The 14,582-nt window shown below is 44.6% G+C and overlaps 1 protein-coding gene across 4 annotated transcripts in view; it reads left to right on the top strand.

The window, feature by feature from the left end:
• The window catches only part of CLSTN1 (calsyntenin 1), an 81,541-nt gene that overhangs the window by 59,245 nt on the left and 7,714 nt on the right, over positions 1–14,582 (top strand). For 2 of the 4 annotated variants that reach the window (XM_041770634.1, XM_041770631.1), the window contains 7 exons: positions 541–749; positions 2,343–2,492; positions 2,610–2,795; positions 5,348–5,596; positions 5,959–6,080; positions 11,116–11,278; positions 14,212–14,268. In XM_041770634.1, coding sequence (XP_041626568.1) covers positions 541–749; positions 2,343–2,492; positions 2,610–2,795; positions 5,348–5,596; positions 5,959–6,080; positions 11,116–11,278; positions 14,212–14,268 — 1,136 coding nt within the window. The remainder of the gene's footprint in view (positions 1–540; positions 750–2,342; positions 2,493–2,609; positions 2,796–5,347; positions 5,597–5,958; positions 6,081–11,115; positions 11,279–14,211; positions 14,269–14,582) is intronic. The other 2 variants (XM_041770632.1, XM_041770633.1) reach the window with 1 other exon arrangement.

Raw genomic sequence — 14,582 nt, 5'->3', positions numbered from 1 at the left:
GCAACGTTGAGGTCACGTTGACATCCCCCGTTTGTTGGATCACTAACAAGTGATGGGCAACAGTGGCTTGCTGGTGGTCTCTGTTCCTTAGAGGAGGGACAGTGCTGTGCGCGTGCTCCTAATCAGACTCCCTGTCCATCTCCTGTCTACGTCTCGCCCCTTCTTCCTCTGGCTCTCATTCTGTCTTATCTAGTTCATCTCTCTTCTGCATGCCCTGACCCACACTGTTAGGAGAACCCCAAGTCTCTTTTATTTTATATTATTGCCCCCTTTTTTTTTAATGAGCTGTCTTCCTCCTGGGACCTGGAATAATCTGCTCAGATTCCTATTTTGACTTTCTTAAAAGTTATCTCCACATGAAAGTAAAAGCAATGACTTGTTTGATTTTTATCTCCATCATACGAACTTCATGAAACGAGACAGTAGCAGAAGGAAATCTAAAAACACAGCTGAATCGGTAGACTTTGGGTAAACAACAACAAAAAAAACAAACCGAACACGCAGCTTTTCTTCTCCTTCTCCTTCTTCTTCTTCCTCCAGAGCAACTGTCCATATTCAGGTGAATGATGTGAATGAATATGCGCCAGTGTTCAAGGAGAAGTCCTACAAGGCGACCGTCATCGAGGGCAAGCAGTACGACAGCATCCTGAGGGTGGAGGCCGTGGACGCGGATTGCTCCCCTCAGTTCAGCCAGATTTGCAGCTATGAAATCGTCACTCCAGATGTGCCATTCGCCATCGACAAAGATGGTGAGTCAGAGGAGCAAGCCTTCCTTGCCGAGGCAACGGTCCGTGGGCAGGTCTGCACGCCAGCGAAACTCAGATTGGAGATGATCTTCTTCCGTCCCTTCAAGCTCCTGTAACAAAGTGCCATAAGCTGGGGGCGCTCAGTCGACAGACACTTCGTACGGGTTTGGAGGCTGGGAGCGCAGGCTGAGGTGCTGGTATATTCAGTGTCTCATGAGGCCTGAGGCCTGGTTCACAGGTGGCGGTCTTCTCACTGCATCCTCATGTGGCGGAGGGAGAGAGCCCTCTGGGATCCCGTGATCCCTCACGGCCTCACCTAAACCCGAGCTCCTCCCCAAAGCCTTGCCTCGTAACACCATCACATTGTTAGGACGTCAGCACACAGATTCGGGGGGACACAAACATAACGCCATCACATTGTTAGGACTTTGGCACATGAATTCGAGGGGACAAGCGTTCAGTCCATAGCAGAACCCTAGTGGTGTGTGTGTCTCACATTTTTTTATCCTGTCCCCAGAAAGCATCTCTTCTGTACCTGAAGTCATGTGTTCTATTATGGGGCGCCCTTCTTTTTTCCTTTCCCACCAAGGTCTAAGAAATCCCCCACCTGGCATGTTTTTAATCTGTACCTTCTCATCTTTCCACTGATATGCATACAAAAAGACTGACCTTTGGTTGTTCTGTTTCCTGTCCTCTGTTGGATTTGGGCCTTCTGCCTCATTTGAACATGAAGGCTCATGCCTTCCTGCCAGATTCTCCATCCTTTGTCATTGAGCAGAATGAACTCATGCTAAAACTCAGCTTCTTTATTAGGTTACGGCTTCTTGCCGGTGATACAGTGTCTCTGTTGTTAATGCACAGGCCAGAATCTTCTGATGAAATTATGGACATTGCAAACACTTTATAGACATCTGTACTCAGATTCAAAAGTAGGCTCCTGTTCTGGTGGGTGGTAGTACGAAGTCTCTCTACACACACACACATACGCGCGCGCACACACACACACACACACACACACACGGAATAAATCTTTTAGCAAGAAATATTTACTGCAGCTTGATCTTGTACTTAGTATTTGAAATACTTGAATTATTATGTCTTTTTTGTTCTCTTACATGTGAACTGCATAATCTTAAAGCAAATATGAGACCCAAAAAGATGGGACCCCTGGGTGGCTCAGTGGTTGGGCAGTGCCTTCAGCTCAGGTTGTGATCCCAAGATCAGGGATCGAGTCCCACATTGGGCTCCCTGCGTGGAGCCTGCTTCTCCCTCTGTCTATGTCTCTGCCTCTCTCTCTCTCTCTCTCTCTCTCTCTCTGTGTGTGTCTCATGAATAAATAAATAAATCTTTAAAAAAAAAAATCCAAAAAGAAAAACTATGAGAATAAATGAAGGTTGAATTGTGTAGACTGGGTTTCTTGTTTCACCAGTCTGTAAGGTGGATTTAGTGTCTTTAGGCTCAGGAAAGCCAGACCGAGTGCTAATTCCCACTAGCCCAGGGTTTATTTCTCTGCTGGTGTTTCTGACACTTGAAGCCCATGTACTTTGAGCTCAGCCCGGCTTTGTATCCTCACTGTTGTTTCTCCCCCTCTGGAAGGTTATATAAAAAACACAGAGAAGCTAAACTACGGGAAGGAGCACCAGTATAAGCTGACAGTCACTGCCTATGACTGTGGGAAGCGAAGAGCAGCAGAAGATGTGCTGGTGAAGGTCAGCATCAAGCCCACCTGCAGCCCCGGGTGGCAAGGTGAGCCCAGTCTTCCTTTCTGCTCTCACACCTGTTCTTAAATGGCATCTAGGAGAGAAAGCTAAAGTGTCAGTTTGCCTCCTTTCTTCTCACCCCAATCTCTGTGGACCGACCCAGGATGGAACAATAGGATCGAGTATGAGCCTGGCACAGGCACTTTGGCCCTCTTCCCAAATGTCCACCTGGAAACGTGTGATGAATCTGTGGCTTCGGTGCAGGCAACGGTGGAGCTGGAGACTGGCCACATCGGGAAAGGCTGTGACCGTGACACCTACTCAGAGAAGTCCCTTCACCAGCTATGTGGTAAGGAGGCCCAGTGGTTCAGTGAAGGCGAGAGACACCCTTTCAAGTGGAAGGGAAGTGTGTGCATGTATTGCTGGTCACAATCATGTGCTCAATCAGACTTTGACTCTCCAGTGGCCATTACTGCCTTCCTGGCTAATTTTCTTACTGGATGGGCTTTAGGAGGTTCATAAACCCCTGAAAGTCTGTTCAAAATGTTATGTGGAAGTGCATTTTAAGAACGAGTGATTTGAAGAAAGTGTTTCTCTAACCTAGAGACTCATTCAAAGAGGGATTGTGTAAGTAGGAAATGAAATGAGATGTTTGTCTAAGGACTGAAGAAGAAAAACATAGGTGGTACAATAGCTTTTGGCAAACGTGAGGTAGAAAATCAAAACTAAAGATATATCTAACGTTGAGTCTCAGCAGATTGTATTTAGCACAAACATTACGTCAAGTCAAGAGACCAGTGGTTACAAATCTGATCAAAGCCTTGAGCTCTGCCTTCACCATCAGTTGTGAGCATTTTTCTAGTTTATCTAAATGAGGTAGAGGTGAGATATGGATGCCTTTTGTAGAAAATGCTGAGGAGGAATGTTTCACTTCACCAGTGCCAGAATACACATAACTTGAGTGAGCTCTTTGTAATCAGAAGGGATTTTGTCTTCAGAGCTGCTCAGTATCAGCTCTGCAGAAGGCATTTGCCCATGCTTACCTGTCTTTCCACCAGCCTGATAATAGCCAGTAGGTTTAGGATTTCTTACAAAACTGGAATAAGCAAAAGCAGAAAAGTATATTCTTTGCTAGCTTATCCCAATGATGAATATATGCTGGTGTTGCGTGACTCTGAGTCCAAATATTCATGTGCTTAAATATATATATATAGTTAAGAGAACTGGGACAAATTCTTTTTTAAACTGTGTTTGTATATATAGACATATAGTTTATATATATTACATATATATATACTTTTTAAGATTTTGTTTATTTATTTGAGAGAGTGAACATGAGCAGGGGAGGGGAGGGTCAGAGGGAGAGGGAGAAGCAGACTCCGCACTGAGCAGGGAGCCTGATGTGGGGCTCAATCCCAAGACCCCAAGATCATGTCCTGAGATGAAGGCAGACACTTAACCAACTGAGCCAGCCAGGCACCCCTGTATATATTTAAGTGTAATGTTTAAAACGTACTTTCTCTCTCCAGTGCCATGATTTTTTATGGTATTAAGTGAACATTTTCTCAGCAGAATAGTTTAAAGTCAGGAAGAATGGAAAGAATTTCATATGTGAGTGCTTACTGTATGTTCTGTACTTCCGTATGTGCTACCTCATTTCATGTGCCCATCACGCTGACAAAGGAGGTGGTGTTGACCTCATTTTTACTGAGGAATTGATTGTGACTGAAGAAGGAGAAGTTCACACTTTTAGGAAGTGGCAGGCGCTCACATTTGATCAGCCTTATATGTTAGATCATGTAGCTCCGAGGAACAGAGAAGGACCAGGTGACTGGGAGAGCTCACAGTCTTTTGTGTGCACATTTAAAAGAAAATTGAGGGTTCCTGGGTGGCTTAGTTGGTTAAACATCTGCCCTTCGGCTCATGACACAATCCTGGGGTCCTGGGATCAAGTCCTACATTGGGCTCACTGCTCAGTGGGGAGCCTGCTTCTCCCTCTGCCTCTGCACCTCCTGCTTGTGCTTGCTCTTGCTCTCTCTCTCTCTGTCTCTCATATAAATAAATAGAATCTGAAAAAAAGTAAAAAGAAAAGAAAACTGAGCTTGGCAGTGTGTAATCACAGCTGGAAAATTTTTTTCCTGTTGTTTGGCTTATTAATTCCATTTCTAGGAATTTCTGCTAAGGGAGTAATCATGGAGTCTCACAGAGGTCCTCATAAAGGCAAGGTTTGTCATAGAAAAAAGTGCTCACAACCTCAGTGTTCATTAGGGAGATCAGTCAGGTAAATCACAGGATATTCATGCAACACAATGCCTTTCAGACATTTAAAATTACACTGTAGAAGAATAGTAATGGGAGTGTATATGTATGCACATCGCTTGGCTCCATTTTTATAATATGTGTATATTCATAAAGAAAAGACTGGAAGTGTTTATACTCAGATGTTAATAGTGGACATATTTGAATGGGATTACAAGTAATGTTTTCTTCCCTTTTTTCCCTTTTTAAAAATATCCAGTTACGGGGATCCCTGGGTGGCGCAGCGGTTTGGCGCCTGCCTTTGGCCCAGGGCGCGATCCTGGAGACCCAGGATCGAATCCCACATCAGGCTCCCGGTGCATGGAGCCTGCTTCTCTCCCTGCCTGTGTCTCTCCCTCTCTCTCTCTCTCTGACTATCAAAAATAAATAAAAATTTAAAAAAAAAAATGGTGCCTGTAAGGTAGCCAAGCTGCTTTAAAAAAAAAAAAAAATCCAGTTACTATTTAAGATTTTTTAAAAATCAAAACCGTTATTTTTGAGGGAACAGAAATTGGAACCAGCAGACTAATTGCCTTAGTGTGGCTTTGAAACTATTTGAAGTCCTTCCTATAACGTGTACTCGGTGTTACCATGTTGGCATAGGTGCTGCGTCTGGCACTGCCGAACTGCTCCCTTCCCCAAGTGGGTCTTCGAACTGGACCGTCGGCCTCCCCACTGACAACGGCCATGACAGTGACCAGGTCTTCGAGTTCAATGGCACGCAGGCAGTGAGGGTCCCAGATGGCATTGTCTCAGTCAACCCGAAGGAACCTTTTACGATTTCTGTGTGGATGAGGCACGGGCCTTTTGGCAGGAAGAAGGAGACGATTCTTTGTAGTTCGGACAAAACAGGTAGGTTCCAATTTTGCCGTCAGGGCAATGGTCATACTCAAGTGGTTCCTGAAGTGGGTGCCGGAGGTGGGACGCCATGCTCTTACCCCATAGGCTCCTGCAGGCTGCTTGGCGACACACAGTGTTCTGTGGTTCTGTCCTCAAGTTATTGCGTGCACTGCTCTTTGGTTGTTTGTTTTACAGTGAATCGGGCTCCACTTCTCAGTAAAACCCGAGTGTTTGTTTCTAAATCCTGCCTTGGCCCAACTAGAGAGTTCACTTACTCTGATGAAACTGCGTCTTCAAAATCCATTAAGGAAATAGCTTTTACTTCTCCTTAGGGTCTTAAGTTGGCAACTTACCAGTAGGATTTCCCTTTGCAGACATGAACCGGCACCATTATTCTCTCTATGTCCATGGCTGCCGGCTGATTTTCCTCCTCCGTCAGGATCCTTCGGAAGAGAAGAAGTATAAACCTGCGGAATTCCACTGGAAGTTGAATCAGGTACAGACCCAGAAAACTTGCTCATTCTGATCTTTCAGAGAGTATAACTAGGTTTTGCAGCTTTACACAGGACCAGCTACTCTGGGCAGTGTATATTTATATTTATGAATAAATATAAAAAAAACTTTTTGCAACCTACATCGGCTTTGTAGGCATAGTTCTTTTTTTTAAAGATTGTACTTATTTATTCATGAGAGACACAGAGAGAGCGAGGCAGAGACACAGGCAGAGGGAGAAGCAGGCTCCATACAGGGAGCCCGATATGGGACTTGATCCCGGGACTCCGGGATCACACCCTGGGCCAAAGGCAGGTGCTAAACCGCTGTGCCACCCAGGTATCCCTGTAGGCACAATTCTATTATAGTAACTGTAGTAACCATATTTAGTTTCCGCTGATGACATTTTTTAAACACTTTATTATATTACCTGTGGGTAATAGGATAGCAGTTAAATCCTTTGAACTCTTTTTCACTAAAAGCCAAAGTTTTTCTTTTTGTAAGTGGGTATTTTATACAGCCAGTATTAATATAGAGGAATTAGATGCTTTACATTCAAAATACTGTGTTGTAATTTATTGAAATAAGCAGCACTTGCTTAAAAATTGGGATTGAGATCTTTGTATTGGGGTATTCATTACTTAAAGCCTTGGCTCCTGAATTGTGCCAGGGAGCCCCCAGGAGGGGGCTCAGGAGACTTAGGGGTGCCATGGGATTTAAATTGTCACGAAGCCAGCAATCTTGACATCTTTCAGAAACCACACAAACTAATAGCTTAAGGGTGTTGGCAGTTTCGACATTAGGTCACGTTATATCCCTTTTGATGATAGCCTATCTCTGCAAAGCCACTTTCCCAACAGTTTCTGTGATAAAAAGCAAGTATCACATTAAAAAAATCGATGTGTAACAGGAAACAAGGGGACGCTGTAAACTGAGGAAGCCTCTCCATTAATATCACAGCAGACCATTTCTTCTCTTGATTTCGGGTGGGGTCAAGACAGAAACCTTTAGCCTGACCTTAGTTTTGTCTCCTGGAGTTAGTGGGCCAGAGCTGACAAACATGCCTGTGGAATACAGGAATCAGCCACAACACTGACCAGACAGATCAGTGTGTGAGAGCATAGCATAAATGAGAGAGGAAGACCACATGTGATAGTGGAAAGACGAAGTGACAGTCTAGTTGGTAGCACTTACTGGTGTTGTTTTCATTTACATAGAGAATCAGTCTCAGAAACTTCTATACATAACATTTTTTTTCAAGAAACTAAAGAAAGGCACAGTTCAAAAAACCTTTTTGCAATGTATGTAGACTTTGTAGGCAGTTCTGTTATAATAACCATATTCTATATTTACATATTTAGTTCTGATGAAAAAAACTTCATTATGGGGAATTTCAGACATATGTAAAAGCAGACAGATGAGTATAAAGAGGAACCCCATGTACCCTTCACCTAGCTTCAACAGTTAATACTCGGCCAGTCAGGTTTCATGGTTACCCCCACTCGCTATTAATAATTGTTGTTATCTCCTTGAGGTAAATCCCAGATGTGATGTTTTGTTTTCTGTGGAGATAATGGAATATGTGTCTCCAGATGATAAGCATAATCACAATACTTTTTTGCATTTTACAAAAATTAACAGGGCATCTGGGTGGCTCAGTCAGGTGAGCATCTAACTCTTGATTTCAGCTCAGGTCATGATCTCAGGGTCATGAGATCAAGCCCCCACATCAAGCTCCATGCTCAGCATGGAGTCTGCTTGGAAATTTCTCTCTTTGCTTCTCCCATGCCACCCCCACCCCACTTCTGCATGTGCGTGCTCTGTCTCTCTCTCTCTCAAAAAAAAAAAAAAAATTAACAATTACTTAACATCGTCAGCTGTTTAGCCACTGGTCAGGTTTCAAGTTGTCTTGTAAATATTTTTTAATATTTATTTGAGATAGTGAGAAAGCATAAGCAGGGGGAAGAGCAGGGGGAAAAGGAGAAACAGACTCCCTGCCAAGCAGGGACCCCAGTGTGGGGCTCAGTCTCAGAACCCTGAGGTCACAACCCAAGTTGGGTGCAGACACCCAACTTACTGAGCCACCCTTGTCCCTGTCTCATAAATATCTTTATGTTTATAATCTGTTTGAATCAGGATCTACATAAGGGGCCATACATAGTGACTGGTTGATAAACCTTTTGAGTTTATTTTACAATCTGTAGATTTTTCTCTTCTTTCCTGTAATTTATTTGATGACACAATCAGGCTGTTTGTCCCACAGAATTTCCCGTAGTGTAGATTTGACTGGTTGCATCCCTGTGGTGCCGTTAAACATCTATTCCACTCTCTTCCTTGTAACCTGTAAATTGGTAGTGTGTCTTAGAGGCTGGATTGGGCTTGGGTTTATGTATTCCTGGTCTCTTTAGGCTCCATGTTTGGTGGTTGGTTTCCCTTTCTGTGATGTAAGGAGCCAATGGTGCTCACTGGGTCTCGGTCATCTGTGCTGTAGGGAGTGTGTCCCCAGGAGGAATTCACGGAAACAGCCTGAGTTCCTGTATGTTTAATAGTGTGTCTGCAGTCTTTACACAGAAGGTCAGTTTGGCTGGATATAAAACCTCTGGCTCCCATTTAGGATTTATAAGACTAGATCTCTCTGCTCAGAAATGCTGCTGTTGCAATCTGATGGCAATCTGATCTTTCCCTTGTAAAAAACACTTGGTCCTTCTGTTTGGGTGACCAAAGAATGCATTTCTTTTCGTTTTAAGAATTTATTTTTTTATTTGAGTGAGAGACAGAGCACGAGCTGTGGGGGAGGGACAGTGGGAGAGGGAGAAGCAGGAGCCCAATGCCATGCAGGGTCCCCAGACTCCAGGATCATGACCTGAGTCACCAAAGGACTGAGCCACCCAGGCCCCGCAGGATGTGTTTCTTTTCTTATTTGAAGCCAGTTAATTTTACGCATAGACTTAATTGTTTGGGGTCTGTTTTCCCAGATATGTGGTATGCCCTTTTTTAGTATGGAGCTTAAAGCTGTTTGGTATTTCAGGCAAGTTTTTGGTGTTTGTTGTTAACAGTTCTTAGCATGCCCCCTTCATCATTTTGCTTTTCTTCTCTGGGGACCCTTTGCCTTTGGTTGGTATTTCTTACCTGTTTTCTGTATCTATATCCTTCACTTTCTATCCAAGTCATTCCTGTTTTGTTAAACCATCTAGTCTAGTTGCTCTAGTCATGAACTATGTTCTTTTGTGTCGTGTGACACTTTCCTGACATTTCTAGTGTGTTTTGAGACCATAGATGATCATTTTCACGTCTATCACTAGCGTGTCTTGAAAGGGGGTATGGAGAGATATTATTCCAGCAAATCTCTTTCTTTTTCTTAAAAAGTTCATATGGGATTGAGTTGTGATCCTTTCCCTCTTTATTTTTACATAAATTTACTTTTTCTGTACTTTCAAAGGAGGGAGTTGGGTAGCATGACCCTTTTCCTAGTTTTCGGGCTCTAAGCATCTCAACAAACATGGCCTCTCTTTACTCTCTGATATCCCCTGGACCGGGAGCCCCCTTGCTTTTCTCCACACGCATCTCAGGGTGTTCACAGGCATGGGACTAAGGAATGTCGTGGGTTGTCTGCCGCTTTGGGCTTGGCTATTCCCATTGCCCAGTTTTCAGGGAAACCAGAAAAGTATGCCAGTTCTATCCCCGTCTTCTCAGAATACTCTCAGGGACTTTTGACTATAGCCAGATGGACTTCCAAATACAGAGTCATTCTGCTGATGCCCCAGAAACCAGCAATACTTCAAGAAGTAGGAGTACAGGGATGCCTGGGTAGCTCAGTAGTTGAGCCTCTGCCTTTTGCTCAGGGTGTGATTCCCAAGGTGCTGGGATCGAGTCCCGCATTGGGTTCCCCACAGGGAGCCTGCCTCTCCCTCTGCCTATGTCTCTGCCTCTGTCTCTGTGTCTCTCATGAATAAATAAATAAAATCTTAAAAAAAAAAAAAGAAAGAACTAGGCATACAGAAATTCCTTTTGAAGAAGCTAATACTACAGAACTTGTTTTAAATAGAAACAAACCGAAATTAAGATATTGCCTACCTCAAAAATGAATTACCGGGCAATTCCTTCATTTAAAAATGTTTCATGTAATATATACATACTTCTACATTATGTATATGCAGCAGACATGGGCGCAGTGTTAGAGGTTTGAACTTTTTTTGTAATAGACTCATCAGGAGCAGCTGCTGATGCTTGGGGGATATTCTTTAGTAATTTCTTCATTTATTGTGGTGTTTCTAGTCTAAGTTCTCATGGGTTCAGTTTTTAAGAATGTATTAATTGGGCAAGCTTATTTAGGAATACGTTTTTAAAAACATGATCTCATTCCATCTCTTCTCTGCCTATCTCTGTTCGAGTACCTGCCTCTTTCTCTGAAGCCAAAGATCAGGGAGTGCCGGTCCAAAGGGGCAGTGGAGGCTGCCGATCAGCACTTTCTGTCGGCAGCAAGGGGGGTGCTCATCCACCACAGGGAAGGAGTGCAGCTTAATTTATCATGCCCTCTGAGCTGTATTGCTCACATTTATTTAGCTCATCACCTTTGAATTGAAAAAGAAAATGCATGTGCTCCAGCATACCTTATCCTCAGATCAGAGGTGTTTTTCATTTTGATCCAGAAAAGGAAGCATGGCCAGTTTGCAGGCTAAGCTGGCTCAGTGGGAGGCTGTCCAGCCTGCCAATATGCGAATCTCCTGGTGTCAGACTATTGGCCAAAGAGAATTGGGCAGCTCTGTATTCTGAGGCCCTGTCACATGATGATTGGGCACTCCCCCCTGGTCTGGAATGTCCTAGATGTGATAGTCTTACCTTGCTCCTTTTGGGTGAGATGTGGTTGAGTGAATGAGATGTATTTTGTTGTTAGATTTTTAAAAAATCTTTCCTTTTTTGGAAGACATTATTCTTTATGGGTGACTTGCTCTCAGTATCCAGTTTATGGCATTTGTTGTCTCTGGATGAGAGGGAAGGTAGACATTTCATGCTCTGGTTTTTCCCTTGGCCTCTCATAGGTCTGTGATGAGGAGTGGCACCACTACGTCCTCAATGTAGAATTCCCAAGCGTGATTCTCTATGTGGACGGTGTTTCTCACGAGCCCTTCTCTGTCACCGAGGATTACCCACTTCATCCATCCAAGATCGAAACTCAGCTCGTGGTTGGGGCCTGCTGGCAAGGTAATGGTCGTTGGCACCCTCTTCCCCAGTCGTAGGAATGAAATCTTGCCTTGTGGCCTTAGTGGTGGAAGCAATCTCATCTTGGTGTCTTAACCCCTGACCCTCATGGGCTTCGTCTGCTTGTCCCTTCTTCCGGGCCTGGCCTTTCTGAGGACACTGATGATGCCATTGTCTGGGGCGCTCACTAACCATGTGTTACAGAACTGAAGCAATCATCACCTTCCCTGGGAACCTGGGAGGGAGCCTTACACAGAGGGAGAGTGCAAGTGAGGGATTGTTTTGTAAATTAATCTGTTTATTGAAAAGCTTGCAAAAATAAAGAGGTGGCAGCTGACCATCAGGCACAGAACTGTAGGTGTACTTTGACCCAGGGGACTCTTCCAGAGCATTTAGTGCTGGCCAACCCAACAGGAGCACCGTCCACAGGTGCTGTGCTGGAAGAGACTTCCTCTCAGGACATCTCTGCTGCAAGACCAGAAATGGGATCAGAAAACCACCAAAGCGACAGTAGCATTTATTCATATGTTCTAACTGGCAGGCTGCTTGGCAGTTACCTGCATTATTTCATTAATCCTGAACAGTAAGTTTGTGGGGGAAGGAGCAGTTTTTAGTCTCATTTTATAGCCAAAGAAACAGGGTCAGGGCCCAGGGTTTACCCGACTGGTTAATCTTGGCCTCAGGATTTGAACCCCTGAAACTGGTGCATGAGAGCCCATGGTCTGATGGGGACCCCTTCTCAGGATAATTTTTTATTAATCTATGCAACAAAATACATAGGATTTCCAAGGTAATCAATTAAATTGAAAGACTTACCAAAGCACTAAAAGGCTAACATTTTGAAATGATAATGCCTGTGCTGCTCCATGAACAAATGGAGAACAAGCTCTAGCAGCAGGTAATTTGGAAGTAGTGATGGGCTTTGTGATGTTTGCAGCCACACGGCGTGCTAGGAAGTAGCCATGACAGCCAGAGCTACTGTGCTTTGTAGCCGACATTTGTTCTCAGAGGAAAAGCTAAGCTTCAGAAGTTAGTGGAAATAAGCACAAAATCTTCCCCGCCCAAGTTCACGGACCTCCGAGTCTGCCCTCAAGGTTCACGCCCTCACGTGACCACTCACACTTGACGGGGTCACCATCACGGCCCAAACCTGCTAAACAGACCTTCTGAGTATGTTCTTCTTCCTGTAGAAACATCATACCTTGACATGGGCGAGAAGTTTGCAGAACAGCCTAATTCCCACAACAGCATTGCTTTAATTTCAGAGAATTTGAACGTCATTTTCCTGCAGATCCTTCTAAATTGAGAAAGGTTAAGGCAGCATTTTAGAATGAACCTCTTTAGTTGATACTCAGTTTATCTTTGGGGACAGTTAATCTATGAACCTTAAGACCGTAGACCTTAAGGCCGAGGAACAAGGGGCCGCCTGGGTGGCCTAGCAGTTGAGCGTCTGCCTTTGGCCCAGGGTGTGATCCTGGGATCCAGGATCAAGTCCCATAACAGGCTCCTTGCAGGGAGCCTGCTTCTCCCTCTGTCTGTGTCTCTGTCTCTCTGTGTGTGTGTGTCATAAATAAATAAAATCTTAAAAAAAAAAAAAGGCCAAAGAATGAGGAACAGATCATCAGGGAAATAGGAAATGTTTTAGTTGCTCAGTGTTAGCATTTCAGTCCAGAGTTGCTTCCCAAATTAAATAATATTTTGCATTGTTATAAAAGTAGGAATGCAAACCTGAGAGCTGTGCTGCTTGGGTCGAAGTAAACCCCCTATTCCCAGCTGCTTCCCGGGTCCTGTTTGTGTCACAGCGTCTGCCACCCAGTAGCCATCAGCTTCATCTCTTTCTGCCTCAGTCGCTCGAGATCCTCAGCCAGAAAACCATGCCTAAGTTCCCAAATCAAACACACCATTTATAAAATTTAGTTACCTGGCAGGAAGATCTTCCTCCTTTCAGCAGATTTGAAACCACTTTCCTTACAAATTCACGGTGGTGGGCTTGTGTGTAAGCCTCAGCCTCATGCGCATCAGCCGAAATGTCATCTGTAATGGTGTTCTCAGGGCACATGGAGGCATCATACTAGCGCAGCCTCACACCCCTGGCCTGTCCCCAGCACGTCCCCCCACTGATACTAGGCAGGAGGTGTGGGGGCCTGTGCCCTGGGTTGTGGATGCTCCCACGACATGATCTGGAAAGTGGAGATTCTATGCTCGGTCATCGGGCTGGTGTTACTGTCAGAACCCTGGCCTGGGACCTATAAGAGGGATCAGTGGTTAGAGGCCCCAGGCCTACCACCTGTTTCTCCAGGTGAGTTCCTAAACCTCAGATTCTCCTTTTCTGTTCAGATAAAGTGAATAAAAATGCCTTCATTTCTCTGTGACTTAGGGGTTCAAGTCTAGACCAAAGTGAACTTGTTTGGAGCTCACAAAAGTACACACTTTTCCATATTCACCATACATATACCAGGCTTTGGATGCTTACATGTGCTGTCCCATTTTGTCTATATAAGTGTCCTCCCTGTCAGGGGAATGGTACTGTGGGCCTGGGGCTTGGTTGTATATTTCTGGCACAGCTCTGCCGTCTGTGTGAGCAGCCTCCTTAAAATGCTCCAAGTAGCAGAGGTCGGTCGGGAGTTCAGTGGACGTGCTTTTGTTCATCTCATTGTGAAGTCAGCCTGTGTTTTGGCAAGGTGGATGTACAGAGAGGAGATAAAAGAAGAATGCGGAAAGGCAGGGAGGAGGGGGTGGTAAGGACAACTCTTAGGAAAAGACAGTCAGGTCCAAGCTTGCTTGGGGAATGGGAGGCATGTCTCCAAGGGGGCCCAGATGGGAATTCTTCTCTTTGTGTTTTATATTCGGTAGGTTCTCAAGACTAATTTTCAAGTTCCAATGTGAAGAGCCTAACCTCTTGGTCCTTCTCTATTGTCTTTGTCTTGCTTCTACAGAGTATCCAGCATTTGAAAATGACAATGAAACCGAACCTGTGCCTATGGCCTCTGCAGGTTGCTGGATCTTTCCCTACGGTTCACTCTTGTGTTTCATTTAAAGACGAGATATCAGTTCATTGCACATTTCGCATGAGATGCCCGAGTTGCATTTTCATCCCAGACACCATCTGAGCTGCTGCTTTGCATTAAGCTCCCTCAGTGCTTCATGGGGTTGACCTTTTGCCCAGTCTGATCCCAGTTGCTGTGAGGGCAAATGACTCATTAATGCACTGCACTAATGAGACCCTCCCCACCATCAGATGTTACCCTGATCCCACTGCATGAGGCTCCCTGCTGAAATCTCACAGGCCACATCAGGGAGGCCACCT

Source organism: Vulpes lagopus, chromosome 10 (assembly GCF_018345385.1).
Source record: "Vulpes lagopus strain Blue_001 chromosome 10, ASM1834538v1, whole genome shotgun sequence".
Lineage (NCBI taxonomy): Eukaryota > Metazoa > Chordata > Mammalia > Carnivora > Canidae > Vulpes > Vulpes lagopus.
Note: the sequence above shows the minus strand (reverse complement) of the source record. Positions and strands in the feature narration are given on the sequence as shown.